This window comes from Condylura cristata, unplaced genomic scaffold, assembly GCF_000260355.1.
Source record: "Condylura cristata isolate star-nosed mole 26May11 unplaced genomic scaffold, ConCri1.0 scaffold00015, whole genome shotgun sequence".
NCBI classification, from domain to species: domain Eukaryota; kingdom Metazoa; phylum Chordata; class Mammalia; order Eulipotyphla; family Talpidae; genus Condylura; species Condylura cristata.
The window spans coordinates 3,017,727-3,042,978 of record NW_004567116.1 but is presented as its reverse complement, the minus strand read 5'-3'; the positions used below and the strand labels follow the sequence as shown (position 1 = coordinate 3,042,978).

Here is a 25,252-nt window from a genome sequence, read left to right as displayed (position 1 = left end):
TGAATTTTACACAGAGCATATTTCCTTTTAGACTTACATGGCTTTCACTTCCAGCCTTGAATGTGATGTGTATTTTTCTCTTTGGCCACTGGTCTCTAGAGAGAGGCTTCTGCTTTCAAAGATGATGTGTCCACTCTGTTAGCTCAAGCAGTGACTCAGTTAATATTGTCTGCTGGAAGGCCCTCTGAGTGCCTCACCTCTTCTGAAGAGTGGGAAGCAGGCGGTGTGCTGGAGGGGTGGTCAGTGCCTCCCACTGGTCTCATGTGCCTGGTTTGCCCTCAGGCTAGTTTCTTTAGCTACAGACATCATAATAACCAATATATATTGAACACTGATTTTTGTCTCTCACATTTATTCAACTCTTTTACATTCATTAACTCATTCTTTTTTGTGACACTCTTAGCCCCCACTTTACAGATGAGCAATCAGAGATCCAGAACTGTTGAATAACTTGTTCAAGGTCACAAACCCACGTCAAGTGAGAGTGTGTGTGTGTGTGTGTGTGTGAGAGAGAGAGAGAGAGGGTTGTGGTTGTGGCGCTGGCCCTGGCTTCAGTTGTGTCCAGGTCGTAGAAGGTGGCATTGGGTTAGCTGCAGGTTGGTGTAGGGCACTTGGTACTTGGTCTCCTTTGCCTGGAGTGTTGCCTCCTGCCCTGTGTGACCCCTTGTGAAGTTGGTGCTGTGGTGCCAGCGCCATGTGCTCAGCCCTCTGGGGCTTACCTCTCTGATCTTGGCTTTCACAAAAGTGATGGGAAACACTTTAAAAAGCCTTATTATTTAATCCCGACTTCTTACTTGCTTCTCTCTCTTCTAATCTGGAATTTTAAGAACCCCTTTAGAAAAACCAGCATCCTGTGGCCCAGAATTAGTAAACTAATGAGTAATCTTGTCACATGGGATTGTTTTGTTGTCTGGTACCCATAAGATGCTGGGGTTCTAGAACCTGGTGTTTTATTGCAGTACAACCCCCCCCCCAAAAAAAAAAACCCAAAGTTTTTGTACGTGGGTCCTGTTTATCTTCATAAACTAATGATTTCATAACACTTCGTAAGCCCCTCCTAGCTGCAGAGGCCCAGGGCTGCAGGCTCTTAGCATTGACTGCCAAGGATGCTGGGCATCATAGCTGTAGTGCCAGGCCACCATGTACAGTTGGGACTGGCTGCTTCAGTCCTGGGAGCTGCAGTCTGGCCATTCCGCTGCATTGTTTGGCACGCTGCTGTGAAATATACCTCTGCTCCTGATTGCAGATTGCACTATTTGGTCCTTTGGCTTCTCACTACCCTGCAGTGGGACTGTGCGACTGGGCTGGTGGCTCTCCCAGACAGCTTCGGTCCTTTCTTGGTGACAGAGACTGGACTTTTGGTTAACTTGAGTTTGAGTTCATGGTTTGATTTACTTGCTGGTCTAACCCTGGCAAGTTTACCTTTTCTTTTATCCTTTTGGTGGTTTTAATTTTTATTAGCCACGTTTCTTGAGCCTATTTAAGATGCCAGCATGAGCTGCCCTTGATTAAAACTTTGATCACATAACCTCTTGTGCCTTCTTGCCACACTAGCAGAGAGAGAGACCATGGTACTTGTGTTCAAACCTGATTCACTTCCCCAGGATCACAGTTATGTGCCATCTCTGTGCCATCTCTTAGAACCCGTGTTGTTACAGTGGCAGGGCCAAGGTGCACCCAGATCACTGAGAAGCATAGCCTGTTGGCTTCCTTAAGGGTGGTTCTCCTTCCCAGCCTCCAGTCTGCAGCGCGTTTCTTGCCTCTCAGCAGAGGTAGCTGCTGCTCACACAGGTGTTCTGTGACGCGGGCCACCGCTTCCGCGGAGAAAGCGTAGCATGTTCCTGCTAATGAAAAGACTGTCATAATGGGTTAGGTCCACAGGGGCTCTGCCCTTCTGTACTAGTATTCCCAGGGAGCAGAATCTCTACCTTAATTACCACCTCAGCTGGCAGAGAGGTGTGGCTGCTAATTGATTAGATGACAGTCCTTTGCCTTGATGTGGAACTATGGGGTGGTTTTGTTTTGTTTTGTTTTAAATAAACAAGTAGATTTGAGCGGGTGAGATTATTTTGGAGAAACGAAGGTCTGTGTAGGGATTCCGCTGTGGCCACCTGCGTCTTCGGTGCCCTTGCTGTGCCTTGCTGCCTGACGCAGTAGCGTGAGGAGCAAGGGGGCACCCTTGCCGCCTCTGCTGCCACTGGGCGCAGGCGGTGAGTGTTCCCTCCCAGCGCCTCTGGTGTGTGCTCCCTCGCTGCTGGGTTGCACCAGATTCCTTTATTTGGTTTCGTTTTCATTCTCTCCTTCTGTCTTGGTATGGTTGAACCCTGTTCTGAAATATATTTTTAAGATAGTGTTTAAAAGCAAACACCCTGCCTTTCTTGAAACCACAGAAACTGCTTGTGCAACAGCCGATAGGGCAGGCAGCCAAATCCACTCTGTTAGAACCAATCCCTTAATGACAAAATGTCAAACACTGATGTTAAACCTTCATTTGATTGTGGTGTGAGGATTTTTCTCAACAATGAATGTTTAGGTGCTGAACTCCCAGTTTCACATTTGGAATGCTGGTGTTAGAAAATACTTTATGGTAAAGCATTCCAGAAGAGTCTTTGTGTGTGTGTGTGTTTAAAGATTTATTTATGCATACAGAACTGGGGTACAGGCCAGAGGTGCGGGAGGGTAACACCAGAGACAGAGCTGGGAGCAGAACAGGCAGATCAACAAAGTACACTGCTGAAGGGAGCAGTGGGGAGACAGTAGAGGTCTGCTGTGCCACATGGGTCATCCCCTGGCCAGGGGGTGCTGAACTCCCAGTTTCACATTTGGAATCAAACTCATGCTGCAGTGGCTGAGACTAGCTTCACAGTGCTAGCCTCACCAGCAGGGCGGGCCCCCAGAAGAGTCTTTGTGTAGCTGATCTGCTGTCCACTGTACAGGAAGGGTTTAAATAAATCAATTTCTATCCTCCCTCACCTGTTCTGTTTTTAAAGTTTCAGGAAGTAATTTCTTTTGAGGTGATTTGGACCACGTCTTGCTAGCTTTCCTATTTTTAAGCATAGGACTAGTTTCAGAGTTGTTTTTCCCATACTAGAGGAATACTTGGGTCTTTTATTTATTGTTTAGAAGAACTGGGGTGTAGACCAGAGGTGTGTGTGTGTGGTGTGAGAGGATTCACCAGAGACAGTGGGGAGCAAAACATGTAGATCTCTGAAATACATGACTGAGGGGAACAGTGGGTGAGGCAGGAGAGGTCTGCTGTGCCATGTGGGTCATCTCCTTGGCCGGGGATCTGAACTCAGGGTAATAGCACTGAGTCTTAATCCCTTGGCCACCAGGGATGCCCCTACTACTTGGGTCTTAATCTTCATCACCAGGTCCTAAATTAGCTGACATTTTTTTCTTCAGTGTCATGGCGTCTTCCCTGTTTGTCTAGGGGATTTAATTTCTTCCCAAGTACTTTCAGGAACGAGTATTTTTCCCACCCTATGACCTTCCAGAAGAGCTTTGACACTGCTGGTTGTCTGATAGATAAGTTTAGTTAAAAACTGGGGTTAGTGTGTACTGACTGTATGTACTGATTGAGTGGGAATTGAGGGAGGCTAGAGTTGAAAATCAGCAACTGGAAAAGAACAGAAAAAGCAATAAACATGTTCTCCTAGCCATGGGTAGCACTGAGCTATAGCGGTTCTGGGTGCAGAACTCCAGGAATCTCTTTGAATCTCCCCTGAGAACACCCTCTCTGGTGTTACCACAGGGCCTTTCTGACTCATTTCCGTGACCCTAGTCCAGAGCAGCTTTTTTGACTTTGTGTTTGAGCTCTTCCCACATCATCATTGCCGTGCGTCAGGCCTGTCAATTTCCAGACAGGGTGAGAACGGGGAGGGCTAAGTGATTGGTTTCCTGTGAGTCTCCTGGGCTAACTTCCTCTTAAGCCGCCACATCACAGCTCTTGCGGTGCTCTCCTGGGAGGGAAGGGGGTGCCATCCCATTCTTGGAGCCATGGGGGTTAGGTAGGTCCTCATAGAACACAGACCTGAGATCTGCAAACCTTTGAGCTCATGATTCATCTGAAAAAGAAGCCAGTAAACTGGAGGGAACAGGCAGACTGTAGCTTTAGTTCCTGGACTGGTCCCATGTCAGATTTTGTGATTTGGGCTTATGATTTCTTAGTAGATGATGTACTCTTTTGAGGGGTGGGCAGTCTTTATTCTTCTCTGTATCCCTTCCCACCCCTAGCTTGTTAGAATGCTTTGTATATGGTCATCTCACAGTTAGTTGTGAAGTAAAACATGAGAAAAATTATAACATGAGTATAGCTCTCCATTTAAACGATCCTTGGAGAAGGGTATCCATATGATTTGTAAATGAGATCACTTTGTCTGTGTTTGGGGGCATGTTAAGTCACAAGTCCTGACCTGTGTCTTAACAGGTATCAAAATGACTAAAAAGAAGAGTTTTATCAGAATGAGAGGATAAGGAGGAAGGCTTACACTGTACTGACATGTGTGGAGAACTAAGGGCGGAAGCCACGTGGAGAATGCACGCTGAGGAAAGCCTGCTGGCTTCCAGAGTAGGAAGGGGGCGGAGGGCTAAGCCCTGGCATCGCTGCCTTCTGCGCTTGCCCCTGGCGTGCAGTGTCTCCGGCTAAGTTCTTGCTTTTGGGTAATTAAGTTGGCCTCATCCTTCCCCTTCATGAGTGGTGGAGAGAGGTACACCAAGTGTTGGGAAGGGTGTCCCGAGTTGGCGAGGTCATGTGGTCTGCAGCAGAGGCTGGAGTTATTTATAGTGGGGACAAGTTCGGGAGCCTGGCACAGGAAGGACTGATTTCACACCACCTCAGCACCTCAGTGTTGGTGAGGACCCAGATTTTTCTTTGAGCATCTTAGGGGCCATCACTTGTTTTCTGAAATGACCGAGCACTGTGAGATCAGGAGCCATGTTTTCCAGCATCTTGTGGGTAGGACAGGAGTGAGAAAGACAATAGTTTTTCCTTTTGTCTTGATCCCCTGATCCTTGTAACTCAGGATGTAGCTGCTTGCCTGGCTTTGGGATCTCCTGTATTTGAACCAGGGCAGAAGGCACCAGCTGAGGAGGGTGGTGGGGAAGGACTTGTTGGACTGGTCGGCTTGGACCTGCCTCCCCTCCCCCTACTCTGGGCAGGGAGACTGAAACTGTTGCTTCCTGGGCTTTGCCAAGTTGGTTTCTCCTCCCCGATTACCTGCCCACAGCGAGCAGGCAGGCGGCTCCCCACCCAGAAGCCCACGAAGGAGCGGAGCTGTTGAAGAGCCACGATGTGGGAAGGGCAGGTGCTGGCCACTGGGCGTGCCCTGTGTCTTGGGGATGTGGGGGTTACCAGTTCTGGTCCCCTGGACAGGACTGTGTGACTGTGTCAGGGTGCTTGGCCCTGCACCTCAAGGCCAAATTCATGGCGTGCAGAGACACCAGGAGGGTGAGGAGCTTGTAAACTTGGGCAGATGGAGTTTAGGAAGGGAAAGGCTCCTTCCCTGGGGCCCCGAGTTCAGGGTTATAATGTTGCTAAATCTGGAGTTGTGACCATTGGTGACTTTAGCTTTTTCAACTGGAGGCAGAGAGATTTTCCAGTGTGTGAGCATGGTGTTCAAGCCACTCTTGGTGCTTTACTTAGGGAGCCAGACTTCTAGGCAGGTCGGCTCAGGGTGGGCGGAGGTCAGGATGTGGTCTTCAGGACTCACAGGCCATGCCCACTTCCTGCTGAGTCTCAAGGACAGGGCTGGAGGGCTGGGAGCGCAGGCAGGGGGTCACACGCCCACATCCACACGGGACACGGGACGGGGGCCCCCCTCGGGTGTCCTCTCCAGTCCCTCTTTACCAGAGGGGGAATACTTGTTGAAGGTCATGTCACTTGTCCTGGGTGCTGGGTCTAGAGAAGCTTTCTCCCAGTGACCTTGGTGCTGCCTGCCGCCCCTCCCCCACGCCTCGGCTCCACTTTAGAAGCCATCCTGCTGCTTGGTGGCCTGCGTGGGGCAGACTCCATGGCAGAGGGTGACGGGGAAGGGCAAGTGGAGGGCAGCATGCCCCAGCTCCACACAGGGCAGGGTGGGGGCGTCTGAGTCCTGCCAGAGACTGGTCTCCCTGGAGAGGCGCCAGAGGCGCTCAGGGACCCAGCTTGAAGGGGTCACATGGAGCAGAGTGGTGCTAAGAGCCATTGGGTGAGGAGTCACCCCAGAAAACAAGCAGGGAGGCCTGGACCCTGACTTTCCCTCTGAGTTAGGAAAGCCTTTCTTTAGAACCTTTTGGGTGCCAGGCACTGTGCCTTGGGCACTGAGGACACAGAGATGACTTCAGTCCTGGAAATTTCCCTTAGGCCTCTCTTGTGCAATGGTGAGAAGACAGCCACCACGGGTGTCGAAGGAAACGGCCCTTCGGCCACCAGTGAAGTCCTGGTGCAGGAAGGGCAGGCAGCTCTGCCAGACCCTGTGAAGTCTGGGCGATGGAGCAGGGAGCGGGCCCATGGGAAGGAGGTGGTAGGGAAGGTCACTTGAGGCGTGGGAGGGGGTGGCCGGCAGTGGGAGGCTGTGGAGGGCCTGCAGCTCCCGGAGGAGATCTGTGGTTGGGGCCCAGTGAGATGCTTGGAAGGGCCAAGGGTGAGGCAGGACCTTCAGGCGGGGAAGGCCCATAAGCAGCTTTCAGAAAAATTCAGAAACCCTGTGGGTCTAGTCTGAAAACCAGTTTTACGTGTTGTGTACACACACATCCATACATAGGTGTCCTGTACACACGGTTATGCACACACACAAGTGAACCAATGGTGTGTGTTAAGGGGCACTTGAAGCTCTCCCCCAGCCTCGTGCTAGTGGCCTCCTCCCCTGATCGCAGACTGAGGGAGGGCATGCTGTGTGCAGGCATGGGCAGAGAGGAGGCTGTTTAGTCTTCAGTCCTGGCAGGGGACTCTGGCTTTAGCTCTGGAGCAGGAGTGGCCGAGGACACTGATGCTGCTTCTGGCCCGGGGCCCAGGGCCCCTCTTCTCTGGGGGGTGACTCACACCATTGCTGTTACTGGAGCGTCTGCAAGACTTTGAGGCAGCCCGTGCAGGCCAGTGGTAGCAGTGTAATAATGGTGAGGAGGGGAAGTCCCTGGTGGCCGTACTATCTGCCAATCCCAGTAGACATTTCTGTCACTAAACAGCACCTCTCTGTGGTAGCCTAGGGCTCTGCGCTGGAAAAAGGAGGTACCCTCCACCCCTTGGGAGGGGCCCTCATCTGTGGCTTCTGCTCCACCCTTGGCCCGGACGGTATTACACAATTCAGCCAGTGAGAGTCCCCTACCTTCCTGTCACAGGCAGCAGGAGCCGAAACACTTGAGTGGCGCAGCGTGACATACCGGTGTGCAGAAGTGCAGGTTTGGAGCCCAGCCAGCACAGCCTGTGAGTGACCCAGGTGTGCCCCCGAGGGCACTCCTTTCTGACTGCAGGTGGCTGCTGGCCCGCAGCTAGGGGGTCCACTCTCTCCTGCTCGCTGGCTTGCACTCTTCCCCTCCTGCCTTCCCCAGAGAGCATGAACCTGCCCGCCTCCTGCTGAGTTCCAGGTTCCACCCCATCCTCAGAGCCGCTGGGAGTGGTTGGCGGGAGACAGGCCCACTTCTCCTGGGCTGGCATCCTCCTTTTCCTAGCTTGTTTGATGTACAGGTTCCCCTGAGTTCTGTGTTGGGCAGGAGCCTCCCCTCTTCCCACCTGGCTTGAAACTGAGAATCATAATCTCCCTTCCTCCTCCTTCCCCCTCTCCCCCCAACACTGCCAAACAAACTGGAGTCACCGGCTCAGGGGCTAGAGAGCGGGACTCACCCGCCTTGCTGCTCTGCCTGACAGCCTGATCTGGGAAGATTAATGGACTGTGAGAGTGCGTTCTGGAGCGCGTTGCCATCCTGGCTGGTGCTCTGCCAGGTGTGAGGAAGACCAAGGCTCTTCAGAGGAGACGGTGACCAACCAAGTGTGCATCTGCCCAAAGCCATCCCGTTCTCTAAAGTGTGGGGAAGTGGAAAGTGCTTCCAAACACCCCTACTCTTCAGAAGGGCTTGGTGGGTGATTTGGGGAGTTTCTTTTTGGGATCCCTTGCAACCTCCCTTTCCCCTTAGCCAAGTCCTTTAGTTCCTAAGCGACACTTGATACCTTTAGTCACAGGATGGGTGCATCTTCCCTGGGCACAGTGCGGCTGCGTGGGAGGATAAGCTGCTGCTGTACCTGACGGGGGTTGGGAGGGAGCCCAGGTTGCCAGCAGGTGCATCATCTTTGGGTGACTGGCTGGGGAATGGGCCCTACGGGCCCTCCAGCCAGCCAGGGTTGGCAATGTCTTCACGCTCGGGCTCGTGCACCCGCTGCAGGGACCAGAGCCAAGCAGCTCAGGCATGGGGGGCGGAGGGTTGGTTACGTGGAGGCTGCGACAAAGGGTGGTGTAGAGGAGCAGGGGAGAAACCTAACTTCACAGAGCCGGAGCCGGCTTCTGCAGCAGCGCTCTGGAAAGCCTAGACCGCCCTGCCCACTTCCTTCCTGAGTCTGTGGCAGGTGCTGTCAGTGGCAGATTGACCCTCTGCTGAGAGAGGATGACCCGGGCTGGTCTTCAGGCTCCCTCTTGCCGAGCCCTCTGTCCCAGTTCCAACATTGAGGAGGTGAAGAGAAGAGCACAGGAAGTTCTGTTTGGGTAGTGTGACTTCTGATTGGGCACTGAAGCACCTAGAACCAAGGGTCTTCATTCAGATGTACCCTCAGTTCATCTCTCTCTCTTAAGCCATGCACCATATAGATTTATTGGTGGTCTAGCAGATTTTGCTTTGACTTAAACTGAAACTCTTCAGGGGGCCCTATGTTGCCCATCACCCTGGTCTCTCCCCAGCTGCCCCCAAACCCAAATATTAACCTTTTATGCAGTGAACATTGGAAAAACTGAGCAGTGCCTCAAGGTCACTTGATTGTAAGTGGTGTTTGGCTTATTTAGCTGTTTGGCGTTTGGTGAGAGATTTCTGCTTTATGTTTGAGCAAAAGATCTCTTGGCGGGAGGCCTCTGTGCTGGGCTCCCAGTGCTTGCCCTGTGCACGGGTTTGCCCCTTCTCTCCCCTGACAGGTTGTTTTAATCCTCTTGCTTATAAACAAGTGCAGCAGAATGTGTCAGGCCAGCTCACATGACCTTGGTTACTGCTTCATGGCAGCCAGCATCAGCTTCAGATACTGCAGTCACTTGACATTAAAGAGTTGTCAGGGGAAGGAGGTGGCCACACCAGGAGCAGGCCTGGGACTGCCAAGGAAGGTAGATGAGAGCTCATGCGATTGCTGCCTGAGGACCAGGTAGGACACGTCAGCTCCTGGGGACAAGCGTGAGACGAGCATAGCTGGATCCTTGCTTTAATTACCCCAGTTCCCTACTTCTGGTAGCTCCTTTATCTTTTTTTCTGTATCTCATACCTTGTCCGCAGGGGCCCAGGACATGCAACTGTGCTAGGAAGCAGCCCCTGAGACAGATGTGTGCTAACTCAAAGGTACAAAGCCCAACCCCTAAAGCCCCAGCTTCCCAAACAGTGATCTTGTTCTTGTGTGAGGGACAGCTGGCTGGTGGTGGGAGCCCGGCTGCCATAGAGCTGCTGAGTCTCTGAGCCAGAGACACTCAGGAGCTGGAAGTGCAGTGAAGTGCTCCCCGCCACCCCCCGCGCCCACGTTTCCCTCGTGGCACAGTAAAGGGAGTGCTCTGGGTCTCCAGTCACACTGTGTGTGTGGTGAATACTAGTCACCTCACTCTTGCTAGCGATTGACTTGCTTGGCTTGCAGGTCCATGTAGCCTGGCAGGATTGCTGATGTTGTGTGTCTCAGGAGCTGTGGAGTGTGCCCAGGGTTTTCTTGGGTGGGCTATGTGTTAAAAGTGCTTTTTTTTTTTTTTTAATCAGGGCAAAGTAGAGTGGCCTTTTATGAAAGGGATAAAACAGTTGATCTGCTAGAGCCTTTTCTGGCTTTGCAAGAAGCCCAGGTCCAAGTCTAAGCCACACAACTGGATGGCCAGAAGTTGACCTTCAGCTTGGGCACTCCTGTGCCAGTTGAAGAAGACCCATCTTTGTTATAGGTGTAGATCTACAGGTGGCGAATTCGGGGGAAAGAAGTTAAAGCCAAAAGCAGTATCTGTTTTTGGTCACCTACAGCATAAACTGGAAGCACATATGGAGTCATAGTGATAATAGCTAGCCTGCCGTGAACAGCGGGTTTGGGCCAGGCTGTTGTAAATGTCTTGGGTGGTGGTGGCGGCTCTGCAGTCATTTCTGACGGTACAACTTTTGTGTTTCTTGCTTGAGCCCCTTATCTGCAGAGGGGTGGAGAGCTGTGACGCTCTCGTGATGGCGAGGCCCCTCTACGTGGACGTGTCCTGCTGGGCTTTTTCTCCCAGTATTTAGATCCCTACTTAAGCCACGGGCAGTGAGAGCTGCCCTCCAGGACGTGTTGGGAAGCTCTCTGTTCCTTTTGCAGCCATTCTTTCTTGTCTGCCGTCTCTGAGGGAATTCTCTGTGAGGAGTTGCAGCCCTGGCTGCGTGCCTCCTTCAGAATAGCCAGCGCCCTCGCCGCCAACTGTGATTGTAATAGCACATTGAACAGTGCCCCGAAATGGCTCCTTTCCTCCCAGTACCACCTGTTAATTGCTGGTTCTAGTTTCAGGGTTTTCACAGGCACCGGAGGGCCTTTTCCCAGATTCCTGTCACAGAGTGTGGAAAGCTCAGACCTCCGGCTTCCAAGTCGGACCCAGCCCCTCTGCTGCCAGGGCCAGGGCCCTGCCACCCTGTGCTGGCCCAGGCTCTCCCCGTAGGAACCAGTGCAATCAGTTCTCTCCTTAGGACTCTCAAAGATGAATTAACTATAAAGTGCTTTTGAAGAAGACACTTGCAGTAGAAAACGGCTGCGCTCTGTTTACCCTGCGCGCTGGCCCTAGGCCGGACACACTGGCACCAGGGCGCCCTGGAGTGGAGATGTCCTGGCTGCCAGGACATGAGCGATTTGGCCTCAGGGAGACAGCCTGGGCCTAAAGTCAGAAGCTGATGTGGTCTCACGAAGAAGCTTCGCCCCTCATTTCTGACAAGTGAACCTTCCTCTTTTTGCCCGGCAAACCAGCCAGCACTTCTGCCCAGGGCAGGGCCGCTGAGCAACGGAGCCGGCACTGCCCCCGTCCCGCGGTCAGACTGCAGTGACAGCAGCGGGCGCAGTGAGGTGGGCAGGAGCATGTCCCTGGCTGCCGTTGGAGGAGGCCGTCCCCTGAGCGCTTGCGCCCGCCATGCCTGGCTCCCTTTGCTTCTGTCTCCTGTTGGAAGTTCTAGAGCCCTCCTCCTCCTCAGGTGATGCCGCTCAAAATCCCGGACCTCTGACCTCATTCCTTATCTCCACTGGGCTCACCCAGGTGGGTAGACCTGCCGATCTACCCAGCCACCCCAAGTGCTTCAAGTGCTCACCCGGGATGTAAAGATCAGGGATCCCCAGTTTCTGCTGCCCTTGCTGCTTGGAGCACAGACTGCGTTCTTCGCTTCCATGTTGGAACCTGAACTCACCCTACTGTTCTAAACTGTGTCTCACCTCCCAGGTGCAATCATTGTGCTACTTCGGACACAGGGTGGGCACTCGGCTGACCTGAGAGAGAACACAGCCGCCATTTGTAACATGTCTTTATGGGAAAATGGCTCCTCTTGAGAGCGGGGCTCCGCAGGCCGGGATTTCTGCACGGCTGGCTGCGGCAGGCTTGTGTGCACCGCGCGGCCGCACTCACTTGTGGCGGCAGCACCATGGGTCGCAGAGGCAGGCTGCCCCCCCGGGACACTGGAGAACGAAGATGAAAACACACGTGCACTCCCCTGGCCTCCCCCGTCCTACCTGGGAAAGTTGCGACAGTGCTGTGTCGCCCCCTGGGCTGTTTCTGCGGGCAGGGAGACCGCATCTTCAGTTCTGGCAGGTTGGACCGTGCCAGGCAGCGCCAGGACAAGTCTGTCGTGCGCACTGTTCGGGGCTGGCGCCTGCTTGGGCAGAAGGCAGCCCCTGAGGGCCGGGCCAGGTGGGCCTGGTCAGGAGGTGGGGCCGCCTCACTGTTTTCTGTTCCTTCTGCTGCTTTGAGCTCTGACCTCTGGCCGTGGTGACTTCTGCAGCAACAAACTTTGTCCCAGTGTTTTTTCTGACATTTCTTCCTCCTTTAACTCCTGCTTTGAAACTGGAAGAGCTGGAAGGTGGTGTTTTTCCCCCGTCCAGAAGAAGATGCAGTGGGAAGAGGCATGTGTCTTGTTCAGCACCTTCCAGGAGTGTTGCTGGGGTTGGAGAGGGCCTAGAAGGCCTGTTCCCAGCCCAGACCTGGCTCTGCTCCCCAGCATAGTAACAATTTAAGGAAACACTTCTGAAAGAGCAGAGACAAAGGGTTAAATCTGCACCCAGGTAGCAAGGCTGTTGCATAAAAGCTGAGAGAGTTGTTTTTTTTTTTTTGTTTTTTTTTTAAGATCTCGTGCTGCTTTTTTACTTTGTGTTGGCAAAAACCCCAGGAGAAGATGGGAGATTCTGGGAGGAGATGATTATGCTGGGTGAGTCAACTGAGCTCCCCAGCTGCCGTTTTTAGTTCCTTTGCTTTTCTGTAACAGGAGGCGGGGGGGGGGTTGGGCGGGAGGGTGGGGGGAAAGGATAGGAATGCTGGTTTGTATGACAGGACAGGAGGCAGGTGTGCATAGGAGAATTTGGGGGGCATTCACGGGTTGACAGGGCCTCACCATCAGCACGTTGGTTCAAGGAGCAAGTATTAAGGCAAAGTGCTCTGTAACTGACAGTGATCATCTCCCTGTCACTGTCCTGTCCCCAAATTAGCAGCCTTCTTGATGGCCTTGGTAGCAGAGGTGTGGAAGGTTAAGTGCGAGAGGCCTGGCAGACGAGACACCTGGTGGGTTGGGGGGCGGCAGGAAGTTTGGAGGAAAGGGCTCTCCTCTCTGTGATGAGAGGATGGCTTGGGCTTGATTAAGAGTGTAGGGGTGTTGTGGGGTAGCACCCCTATAGCTGGTGCCTCCCAGCTGTCCTGTATTCTGAATCTGGTTCCCCTTGGCGACCACTTTTGCCTGAAACTTTGTGTCAGGAGAGAGCACCAGGGGCCTTGTCAGCCCCTGAGCTGCCTGTTGGCAGATGACACTCCTCACAGGTCACCTGTCCTTGGCAGAGGGGGTCTTGGGCCCAGAGACTGCTGGAACGTGGTCTACATATTGACCTGATGTAGACCCCAGAGACCACCATGAACGACACCCCCCCCCCCGACATTTTCTTACTTAGTCACATGTACACATTTATTCAGTCAGTCAGCACCATGGTAGATCCTCTGCCTTGTGTGTGGGCATTGCTGTGGGTGTGAAAAAGGCCAGTGGGCCTTCCCTTTGCATCCAGTCCAATGGAAGGACAGACAGTGACCAGCCAACTTGAATGGGCAGTGATTGTCTTGAAAGAGGAAAAGGGTCTCCCAGTAATAGATTTTGACCTTCCTTTCTTGTTTTACCACCCAGGGGAAGGTGACTTTAAGCATGACAAAGAACCACTTTTATTGCAGGAGGATTTGCACAGGGGCAGCAAGGGGCAGCGACGCTTGGGCACTCAGGGCATAGAAAGGTGAGTGAGATGCTGGCCCTGACCCAGAGCTTGAGGGGTTAGGGTGTGGAGACCTTAGGGAAGTAAGGTGAGTCAGACGGTGAAGGGGTGCAGTCAGGATGTCCTGTGAGGCCAAGGCGGGAGAAGGGAGAGACCATGCTTGGCTTTAGAGGTGGATCCTTAACAAAAGGATTAGGACAAGCGGGTTTACTTGCTTGGATCACTTAAAAGAAGGCGTTCCGTGGTGGCCCAGCCTGGCTTTTGTGTGCGGCTCTCCTTACCACAGTTCTGATCCCTTTCTTGCACGGCAACCAGAGTGGAGGAGCAGGGGCCCCCACAGATCTGTCAAACTCCCTGCGCTCCTGGCGGGCCACACAGTGCTCTGGAAACAGCTGTTGGGCAAAGAAAAGTGTTTTGAGGCAGCCTGGGCACCTCAGCTGCATTTGGTTAGTCCTCATCGGCTCCCGTCAGGCTTCTGTAAAGTGAGCAAAGCCTTTCTGCTGCAAGCTGCCTCCTGCCTCCCCCAGAGCCTGGGCTGCTGGCAGGCTAGCTCTCCTGTGATATGGAGGAACTTGTTGGTCTCCATGGTTACAGTAACCCACTGGTGCGGGAGGAGCCGCACTCCACTGAGGCTGACGATGACAGCTTCCCCCGGCCCCTGGCATCTGTGGTACTGGTATGTCGTGGCTTCTTGGGCCGTTTCTGGCGGGGGGAAGGAGTTAGAGAGCCACAGGCCCACCTTCCTCTGGACTGCCCTTGTCAGAGGGGTTTTCTGTTAGCAGAAAACCTGACAGCCAGCCTGGTAGAAACTTGACTTTGTTTATTCTAGAAGGAACACCAGTTTTTCCATACTGGTACTTATAGTCAAGTTCTTAGAAATCATAGCTTTTCTCGGGGGGAGGAACCTTGGAGGTGTAGCCAGAGTTCTTAAACGAACATCATGAGAGTTGGTAGGGAGCCCTGTGAGCACCAAGCCCTGTGGTCAGCACTTGCATGGAACCCTCATCTCTACCCATGAGTCCTATGAAGCTGGGATGGCTTGTATCCTTGTGCCCCGAATAGGGGCACAGAGTGCAAGAAGCCAGGTCAGCCTGCCCGTGTTCATTCATCCAGCACGGACAGAGGTGGGCCCGTCTGCGCCGGATCTCTGCCCTGTTCTGCTCTCCTGAGAGGGAATGCAGTGAGTCTCATGTACACTTCCCCTCTTTGAAGTTTCTGGAAGGCAGCAACCAGGTCTTTCTAAACTTGGCAGCTGATCCTGACTCTAGAGGTCTGTGCTCAACAAAAATTTGTGACCGGACAACTCACGGAGGGTTGAGACGGAGTGGACCTGAAGAGCAGGTTCTCAGGGATGCAGGGTGCTAGAAGTTGTCAAAGCCCCGGCTGCTTCGCAGAATCCCACTGTGTTTGAAGAGCCCGGGAAGCTCTGAAGACAATTTGAGGGGGCGTGTTGCACCGTGGCCTCCATACGTGAGGGGTGAGTGGGGTGACTCCTGGCTGCTCCCACTCCAGGTCAGTTCCTGCTTACGCTGAGCCTGCACTGCACCTGCCTCTGGCCCAGGCTGCAGTGCTGGTGGCCCCCGTGGGCTGAGGGTGGAAGCTCAAGAGGCTCAGGGCAGTGAGCCACCTTCCTCTGGGTGTGCTCCAATTGCAGGCCCTGCTGGTCCCAGTGAGTCCCGTGTGTCAGGGAGGAACTGTCCTGGCTGGGACAGTCTATACCGTCTGCCTCCCCGCAACAAAGTGGGAAGGGAGGGTCGGCATGTGAGGCATCATAGCTTTACAAGTCTCTCCGACCCAGGATGCTTCACTGGCATCTTCACTCTTGGCAGTTAAGAGTGACAGTTGCTAGGGTCGCAGAAGGCCAAGACGGCTCATGGGCTCAGGGAGGAGGAGGAGGGTTAAGGAACTGGCCGCTGCCATGCCACGTGACTTTCCAGCGCAGCCCTGCCCCATCTCTCCCGGCCTCTCTTTGAGGTCAGTGCTTGGTACTTCCTCCTTTTACAAAACCCCTTACTACCTCCCACAGATAGGGCTGAGGAAACTATCCTGTCACATTTCAAGACCCAGGAGCTGGGAAATGGAGCCCTGTCATCCTGCTCTGGCTTCTGGGTGACAGGCAGGTGGTGCCAGCAAGCCTGATCCCAGGATCCAGAATCAGCCCTAGCCTCTTCTGCTGAGATCAGGGCCCACTTGTGAAGAGGTACAAGCAGGAGGGGTTGTGTGGGGTCCCAGGTGGGCCTTTAAGACAGCTCTCCCACCCCGACGGGAACTAACCTGGTCTCCTTGCTATCTTGGCCCTTCCCTGTGTCTAGATCTTTTCCTCCCCACCCGCTATGGAAGAGGAGCAGGAACTTGGCTACTTTGGGGTGAAATAGGCCTCAAATCAGACATCAAGAGCTGACGAGAAATTGGTCCTGTGAGGAGCCTTGGCACCTGAAATGGATGCCATGGCCCAGACTCCAGCCCTGTATCTCCTCTGGGAGGCCAGGAACCTGGGCCAGCCCATTAACTTCCATGCTGCAGCTTCTCATATGTAGGATGAGCCGCTACCTAGCCTGTAGGTCCATGGTGTGGAGTGTGTGGGCAGCGCCGTGCGGGGTCGCTGACAGGCTGGTCAGGCACGTGCCGTGCAGCCTGGCCTTCCAGGCATCTGTTCAGGAGCCGCGGGCACAGAGGAGGCGCTGCCCTTCACGGATGAGGGTGTGGCTGGCCAGTGGGGCTCTTCAGAGAACTGCTGAATGGGGGTGATCCGGACCTAAGCCGGCGGAGCGAATGTGAAATGGCCTGGGACCCAGCGAGAGGCCAGCAGTGCAGGGCTCTGCAGGAGGGAGCAGCGAGGAAAGGCTGCTCAGAGAAAGGTTCTTGGAGAAAGCAGTGTTGGGGTGTGGGGGTGAGGGAGATGTGGAGGTGGGCAGGAACCCAGGGATAGACTCCTAGAGCCTGTTGGTTTGGGCAAAATTTAAACATCGCATTCTCTTTTTGTGATGTGGTTTCTTAGTCTACAGCCCACAGACCCTGAAGGGGCTTCTCAGTGTGCCTGAGCCCCTGTAACATGTCCAGAATGTTTTGTGTATATTAGAGTGTGCATTTTCTCAGGGTAGACGTTGCTCTTTGTGATGTAGATCCATCTGCCACTGGTGGCTCACTGTTTTCTGTCCCCCTTTGTTGTGGGGGTGTCTCAGTGCTCTGGGTCAGCAAGTCTGACTCACGCTACTCCTCCCCTCCAGATTTGAGCCCCTATCCAGGTCCCACCTGCCACAGGCAAGATAAGGGCTTTATAACAGCCCTGGCTGGAGACAGTCTCCTGGCCCTCCCAGCTGTTACCCAGCAGAGCACCTTGGGGAGGGTGGGGCAGCCACTTCCGGGGAGGGGGAGGGGAGGGGAAAGGAAGTGGATCTAAACCCGCCTCTTTCTCTGTCTCCCTTCCTTCCCATTCCCCTCCTGCCCCTTTCCTCCCACCTGGCTTCTGGTGTCCTGTCCTGGGCCTGTCTGCACTTCTGGCCAGCAGGCCCAGGCCATAAGAAGCCGAGGGGCTGTGTCCCTGGGTGCTCTCTTTGCCCGGCCCGGTCTCTCTGCTAGTGGTGGTTTCGGTTGCGACACAGTCCAAGTTCCCAGGCAGGAGCCGCTTGGCCTGGCTGCTTCGCTACTTTCCTCTGAGGAGGTGGTGGAAGGTGTCGCCTGCCTGGCTGAGTGAGGGAGGCTGGCCTAGCTGCCTGCCCCGCCCTGGGCCTGGCTCTTCCCGGCTCTGTACTTTGCCCTCACTGCCTGACAGCTTCTGCTTTGGGCTCTGCTGAATGGAAGTCGCTGGTAATCCTTGTCCCTTCCAGACGGGTATGTTTTCCCTTTTTCCTTTGGTTTTGTCCCCTCATTCCTCTCCTACCCTAGAACAGGCTCTTTCAAGAATTGCTAAATGGAGCCAGGCTAGCACAGGTAGTAAAATCCATGGGCTTCCAGAGGCGCTGAGTAGAAAAGGAAGAGGGAGCAAACAGCAGAAGAGCCCCCTCTCTGGGGCCTGCAGGTTTAACCAAGTGAGGGGAAGAGGCCCGCAGCAAGCTGAGGCCCAAACAAGGCGTGAGGTGAGGGGACCTGGCACCGGGGCACCCCGCGGTGCTTACTCTGCCTCCACCCAAGGAGAGCCAGCCTCTCAACCCTCCCAGCTTAGCCCCTTCCCAGCCCAGGGGAGGCCTCCGGACTCGGGGCCAACCCAGAGTGAGCGCCCCAAAGCCCTAGCTTTCCTAGGGACAATGCTGGGGGGAGCCTCCAGCATTAGGGAAGGGGCCCTGCCTACCTGAGTCAGCACCGGCTCTCGGGGTGGAGACTGTCTTCCGGGCGGACCTGGCAGCAGGCCTGGGCCAGGTTCTGAGATCAGGTTGAAGGAGCAACCAATTCTAAAGCGCTTTTATCCATCTCCTGCGTTCTCTCCTCCTCTCTGTCGAGGACCCTGAGCTGGTAGGCCTGGCCTCTGAATCAGCTAGCTTTCTAACCTGCAGCTACCGCCCTAGGCTCCGTATCCTGCCTGGAGGGCAACCCCTTATTCTTCCAGGAGCTGCCTGAGCACCATGAAGCCATCTTTGAGCAGACTGTGGGGCCTCCCTGGGGTGTGGTGCAGGCTGGAGCTTTGGGAATGTCTGGGCTTCCGTGTCTCACTGTAAGCAAGGAGGACAGACCCTGTGTGCCGGACCTTGTTCTCAGCCCCCACCCTGCTGGTGAGCCTGAGGTCCAGGCAGACTGGGTGTAGTCAGAACCCCAGAAAGAAGCCACCTGCATCTTCAGCTTCTCTTCAGCCTTGCAGAAGCTGTCATACTTGGGACCTTGGTCCGAGCAACATTTCCTGTGGAGGGCTTTTTCTTCTCGGCTTCCTCCCTACGGCTTCCCTTGCCTGCCCCCATCCCTGCTGTGAAGAGTGTCTTTCAACACAGAAGAGGCAGAGTGGGTGAGAGGAGGAAGGTGCCCTATCCTGAGGCTTGATGCTCCCTCCTGAAAGGGGGGTGCCTGACTCACGCAGCAGGGATCAAAGAGCAGGCGCCACCTTGCTGTTTCCCTGTGTTTGACTTGGACCGCGAAGATTTTCTTCACTGTCCAGCATGCACAGCCTGGACATGGCCCTGCGCTGCTGCCCAGTCTGGCTCCCAGCGTCCCGATTCCCCTGCCTGTGAAGCCTAGAGTGTCGGTGGAGCCGGAGAGGATGCCCACCGCCTGGCCTGGACCTCCCTCCCGCGGGAGGGCCCAGAACGCCTCTTGCCTGCCTCCACCAGGGCTGCAGCTAGACTTGGAGGGTGGCGGGAGCTGTGACTGTGGACAGGGGTCACAGCTGGGCAGGGGCTTCTCATTGGGCTTGGGACAGTGTTGATGTGTGTCCTCCTACCTGCCCGACGTGGGTGGCATTATTTTCTTGTGCTAGTAAGTGCGAGGCCAGGACCTGACCTGGGGCAGCCCCCAGTTCCGCGTGGGGCTCACTGCACACTGGTTACCTTCTGGGTGGTTTCCTTCACCCTTTGTAACGATCTGTCTTCCTCAAGGATGATGTTGATAATAATGGAGTGAATGTGTGTTAAGTAGGCAACAACTTTAGGGTTTGAACCCAGGGAGTTTACCTCTGGCATCTGTACTCTTCGCCACACCCCTTTACCTCAAGGAGGGAGGTGGGCACGGTGCTCATGATCCTTGAAGTCCCCCATGCATGGCCATGGCCCCTGAGCCAGAAATTCCTAGGGGGTGCAGAGAGAAGATTCAGGAGGATGGATAGTGGGAGCCCCACACTTGGCTTCAGAGGGGCAAGAAGCCCAAATCCTCCCAGCACTGAATCCCTATTCCAGATTGTTGGGACCTGGATGGAGACTGCTCAGCGCCTGCTGCCTTTGTCTTGTGTAGGAGATGAATTAGAGCTTGCTGGGGAAAGGTCATCTGCCTTCCCTTGCGGGGTGGGGTCGAGGGAAGGCCTCCTGGCTGTGACCGAGGCGGCCAGGCAGGTAGGAGGCCATCCAGCACTACTGGGGAAGCCGGCGTGCAGGAGACTCGGTCACAGAGGCCAGCGTTTAGCCTCTGGGGCCTGGGCCTCAGGTACCCAGAGTAGAGTGACCCAAATTTGATACCAGCAGGGCTCAGAAAAGCCCTTCTTGCTGAGGGGCGTGAATGAACCCTAGAGTTCTTTTTGGAGGGGGTGAAAACCCTGTTGAGGATCAGGTGGCTAGGGCTACAGGGTGTGGAGAGCAGGTGGCCTCTGCGGCCCGGATGGACAGGCCTAGGCATCAGGACCGAACGTGGACATGGAGGTTGTTGAGGCCTTGCGGAGGAAAGGACACTCTCTGAAGGATCAAGGAGGGCAAAGGTCAGAGAGAGACCTCTCCCTGCAAGGTCTCCCCAGGCATGGGCATCTTTTCTCCTCAAAATCTCAGCCCCACATGCTTATGGAGCTGATCTGAGTGAACCAGTTCACCCCAAACCTGCCCGCAGCCACTCCGCAAAGAGAAGAAAGAGGCCTTGCGCTGAAGTGGGAGAGGGCAGTCGGTGGCTGGGTGCTTTCTGTCACTGTTTTTCTGCCTGAAAGATGTCTTGTGGGGAACCCTGGACAGTTCTCGGGCTGTAACAAGTCCGTCCTTTCTGCTGTGATTCTGAGGGGCATCACTTAGAGCCAGAGGGGCTGGGAGAGGACTACCTTAGTCACATGCCGCTGACTGCCCTGCACACACAGAAGACACCCCCGCCCCGCTCCACTGTCTGCTTGCCCTTCCCGGGGCACTTTGGTACAGGGCTCCAGCAGCAGCTGGGGCCGCGACGCTGGCCGTTGTGTGAGGGCCTGCCCGAGACGGGCCTCTGAGCTGTCTCACTGAGGTGGGCCCACACGCCGGTAGCTAAGCCCCATGCGTGCAGGCGTGGCTCTTAGTAACTCTGCAGGGCTGTGTGCCCATCAGCACCAAAATACTTCATTGGAGCATCGTCAGCGCCTGCTCCCTGAGCTGCCCCCTCATCCCCTCGCCACCTCTACTAGCCCCCGACCAGACTCCTTTGTCTCTGTGGGTTTGCCCCTCTGTACACTTCAGGCCATTGGAGTCGGATGCCAGGTGATCCCCTGTGGCCGCCACGCTTGTTGCCACAGGGCCTGTGTGCCTGGAGCAGGCATCGGCGCTTCGCCCCGTCCTGCTGGGGGTGCCCACAGGGTGGGGGGCTTTCCACAGTGGCCACCTGTGAGTCAGCCTGTGGATGTTGTGCGGCTGCCACTGTTCGCTGCTCTGACTGCACGCTGTGGTGAGTGACCGTGGAGCTCCATGTCCGGAGTGTCATGCGTTTCCGTAGCCTTGGCGAGGTGCCTGGGCATGGGGCTGCTGGGCTCCGCAGCGACACAGGGTTGGGCCCTGCAAGGCGTGTGCAAGTCCTCAGGTCCGTGTAGGCTTTTGACTGGACCTTCTCCCCTTGGTGCTCGCCATTCAGGGCTGGTTGTCGACGTTTCCCCTTCCTGGTGCCCTTGGAGCTGGGCACTCCCAGGAGTTGCCTTGCTTCCAGGCTCGGGCCCTGTGGTTCAGCTCGTCCTTTGCGCCTGTGTGAGGTGCGGGGTAGCTCAGCTCGAATGCTGGGTGCTGCTCCCGAGCCCCGGCTCCGGCAGGACAGGTGCAAGTCAGTGAAGGCGACAAACACTGAAGGAGAGCGGGAGGCATGGCGGCGGGGGAGGAGTGCGTCAAGGCGACTCTGGTCGTGTCGCTCCTGGACCCGGCCTTGCAGCTGTGGATCGGAGTGGAGAACAGCAGCCTTTCCCCGAGACAGGAAGCGGTGCGGGGCTATGAAGGGGGCTGGTGCCACCATGCCAGGTAGCTCGGGCTGAACGCTGCATCCTCAGAACTCAGGTCCCCGACTCCAGTACCTGCAGGACACCAGGCTCCTTCAGCGTACAGACTGCCTCTCCCCACCCCTTCTCCCCTCTGCCTTGCGATTCGGCACGCCTGCTTGCCCCTGGGGTCTGTCCTTCACTCCCAGCTGCTTCGATGTCTGCAGAGAGCTGAGGGCGAGGGGCAGGGGCTGACTGGCGGTGTGCTGAAGGTGTCCATGTCTCCACCCCACAGCCCGCCCTGGGACACCTCGACGCCAAGCCCAGCAGTAAGTCCAACATGCTGCGGGGCCGCAACTCAGCCACCTCTGCCGACGAGCAGCCCCATATCGGCAACTACCGACTCCTCAAGACCATCGGCAAGGGTAACTTCGCCAAGGTGAAGCTGGCCCGGCACATCCTGACCGGGAAGGAGGTGAGCCCGGGGCTGGGGACCGGACGCGTGAGTGCGCAGCCTTTCCCAGGCGGCGGTGGGACCGCCCTCCAGCCCCTCTCCTGTCTAACTGGTGGAAATGAGATTCAAAGAGGCGGCTTGCTAAGGTGGGGTGGGGCAGACATAAAGCAGGAACCTGAGCACGTGCTGTGTTTAACCTCACCAGAGGCAATCTTGGTCTTTTGTCTCATGTCCAGGTAGCTGTGAAGATCATTGATAAGACTCAGCTGAACTCCTCCAGCCTCCAGAAAGTAAGCACACAGCACAACACCTCCTGTTTCTTTCCAAACTCTTAAGGGGTCACTGTGCTGCTGACCCCGTTCCACTTCCTCTGGTTTAAGGTCTCTGGTCTAAGGTCTCTGGTCATTCACGGTCTCCTCCCGGCCATCTGTGGCTCTGTTACCTTTAGGGCTTTGGGTGGACCCCCTGAGTTCACTCTGTATTGGGCTTCCTGGCCACAGGCCCAGGACTCTTGAATGGCCGAGCTATCTGACCTGCTTCCTACGTTCTGTTATCTTCTGGCCTGTGGCCAGTGCGGTGCAAAAACAAAAAAAAAAAAAAAAAAAAAACCAAAAACGTGTTGGTAGCCATTGCCAGTAGCACATGCGGCACCTCCCGGGCCCAGCACCGGCTCTGTGGCAGAGAATGCGTGCAGAATCCTGTTCTCAGAAGCCGCGCCGCCCCCGGCGGGGGCAGCGTGCAGGTTGAGGATAGCTCCTCTCCGGGCTAATGCCTAGAAGCCGTCAGGTCGTGTGCACGTACTCTGTGCTAGTTGAGATTGAGCCCTTCCTGCCTCCTTGACTTGAAATGGGAACCTGAGGTCTTACGCAGCTGAATGGGGAGTCCTCCAGGTAGGAAGACATAACCCCAACTCAAAAAGTTGGAAAGGCTGGTAGGATTGAGCCTTTGCAGAAGGCTTGCTGCGATGGGCTGTTGTCATTCTGGAAGCTGTCTGCTGCTCCTCCACCCTGGGCTGTAGCACTCAGGGGAAGGAGGAAATCTCCCATCTGGCTTCCAAGAAGTAGCCCTCATCAGGCCAGTCAGATCCCATGCCCTCTGCTCCAGCTGGTCATGGCTCAGACTTTGACTTTGCTCGCCCAGTTTTCTTCTTGTGGCAAGTTGCAGTTTTCTCTCCATGAGCACGTTGTTTGGGAGGGGTGCGGCCTCATGCTACAAAATCCACGGTGGAGAGAGGGGCTGGTTCAGTGGCCGCAGCGAGACTGCTGCTCACAGAACAAGATGGTACGGTGGGGGTGCTCTGACACACTGACAGCCGGCACCAAGGTGTTTCTGGTTTTCTGTTGCCCCAGGATCCCTTCAAAATTCTTCAGTTCGGAGGAAACACTGTTGTCATCACCAAGGCTTCCCAGTTTTGAACTTTTCCTTCAGGAAGGGACAGAGCTATTCTTGATGTACTGGCTCAGATCCTGTGGGCTAGAACTTGGGGTAGCCATTGACCTCTGGAGCATTCCAGCCTGCCATCATCAAAACTGCCTGGCCAGCTCATTGCCCACCTTCTCCCTGCCTTTTTCCCTGACCATCTAGAAGGCATACGGATACGAGTCAGGTGTAGCCATCCCGAAAGCCTTTTTTTTTTCTTTCCGAAGATTGATTTATTTACGCTGGCAAGAGATATGGTGGGTGAGAGGATTCACCAGAGACAGAGCAGAACAGGCAAATCTACTGAAATACACTGCAGAGGGGAGCAGCGGGTGAAATAGGTCTGCTATGCTGTGTGGGTCAGCTCCCTCACTGGGAATCGAACACGTGCTGCAGTGGCTTCAGAGAGCTTCATAATGTGGAGAGTCCCTGAAAGCCTTTTAACACTGTGGCCGAGTCACACTTGTCCATGTAGGCAAGAAGCAAAGAAGCAGCCCCTCTGGGGCTTCGGGGAAGCCTGGCAAACACCTTCTCCAGGAAGGGCCACGTCCAGGCCAGGTGGGCGTCCCAGGGCACTCAGGCAGCGGCCTCGGGACCCATTTCAATGCTGCTCCTCATGACTGCCCCTGAAGGTGTGTCCAGGGGGTTTTGTCCTTTCATACAGGACATCTCCTGGGCCAGGACAGGGAGCTGGGATCTGAGTTAGACTCCTTAAGGATAGGGACTGGCTCACAAGAGCTGTGGGGTCTTCATAGAGGGGAAAGGGGAGAAACTGGATCCTCAATTAGGTCTGCAGACCCCCAATTCCCGAATGCTAATTCTGTTCTTTGTGCAAGTGGTGAGGTCTGGAAGTCACACACGCACGAGAAGACAGCCTTCCTGTTCTCTGGCCCCCGCAGAGGGGATGGAGTTCATTGCTGTCATCTTTCTTTATGGAAATACATGGTTTGGAGCCCCTGGTTTGGTTTCACAAAGAGAGCGTGAGTGTGTGGAGGTGGATTTGATTAAAATTGGCATCAGCTATATATAGGAGTGGCTTCTTCTGTCACCGCCCCGGAGGCCCAGGAGAGCTCCGACTTAAGTAAATCAGAAGATGATGAGGTCCCCTTCAGGAAACCCCCAGCCCTTTGCACCAACCAACCGGAGTGTTCGGTCACTGAACTTTAGAAGCAGCTCAGGTCCTGAGTATTGATCGACATGGATTCGCACTAGCCCTTCAGAAGCCCCTGTCCAAAAAGCCGCTGCTATTCGGGGGCCGGTTTTGGGTGACCTACAGCAGAGGTGCCGACGCGCCCGGACCCAACCCTAAGAGTGAACCCTGGGAGCTGCTTTCAGGCAGCTGGCCCTGTTGGCTCCTCTCACTCCCCTGCTTCTCAGCCACCTCAGAGGGCGTGGGAGCGCCGGCCAGCTGCCTGTGTCTCTGCCCTGCCGTTGTCTCCTAGAGAAAGCTTCCTCGCCGTGGCTCTGCAGAGCGGGTGGAGCAGGCGTGACCCCCCGGTATCTTATTTTTCAGCTCTTCCGTGAAGTAAGAATAATGAAGGTCTTGAATCATCCCAACATAGGTGAGAACCAGTTGGCCCTCCTGTCTTCTCCCCAGGCGAGGCCGCACCCCCAGCTTGCTGCCCTACCCCGCAGTGCTCTCCGCTCCGGGAGAGGCGGCTTCGAGGCCAGTCCTGCCTCTCTCCTGGGGGGGAGGTGCGAAAGCGGGAGACTTCCGCCTCCAAGATGCCCCTGCGGCTCCATGTGGCACCCCCAGCTACTTCTCTGACTACATCTCTTGCCTGTTTCTCTTGCAGTTAAATTATTTGAAGTAATTGAGACTGAAAAAACGCTCTACCTTGTCATGGAGTATGCGAGTGGAGGTAGGTGTAGACCTGCCTGCCCATTCCAGCTGCGTCCAGCCCTAGCCAGCTCTGACCTCTGCCCTGCCTGTCTCTTGCAGGAGAAGTGTTTGATTACCTAGTGGCTCATGGCAGAATGAAAGAAAAGGAGGCTCGGGCCAAATTCCGCCAGGTGGGTGTGAGTC

The 25,252-nt window shown here is 55.1% G+C and overlaps 1 protein-coding gene across 11 annotated transcripts in view; it reads left to right on the top strand.

Moving 5' to 3' along the window:
* The window catches only part of MARK2 (MAP/microtubule affinity-regulating kinase 2), a 50,606-nt gene that overhangs the window by 14,312 nt on the left and 11,042 nt on the right, over window positions 1-25,252 (top strand). For 6 of the 11 annotated variants that reach the window (XM_012725470.1, XM_012725471.1, XM_012725469.1 and 3 more), the window contains exons 1-6: window positions 13,596-13,615; window positions 21,649-21,828; window positions 22,044-22,097; window positions 24,740-24,788; window positions 25,023-25,088; window positions 25,169-25,239. In XM_012725470.1, coding sequence (XP_012580924.1) covers window positions 21,694-21,828; window positions 22,044-22,097; window positions 24,740-24,788; window positions 25,023-25,088; window positions 25,169-25,239 — 375 coding nt within the window. In that variant the 5' untranslated portion in view covers window positions 13,596-13,615; window positions 21,649-21,693. Of the gene's footprint in view, window positions 1-7,350; window positions 7,403-13,595; window positions 13,616-17,016; window positions 17,426-21,648; window positions 21,829-22,043; window positions 22,098-24,739; window positions 24,789-25,022; window positions 25,089-25,168; window positions 25,240-25,252 lie in introns of those variants that run through there. The other 5 variants (XM_012725468.1, XM_012725464.1, XM_012725467.1 and 2 more) reach the window with 4 other exon arrangements.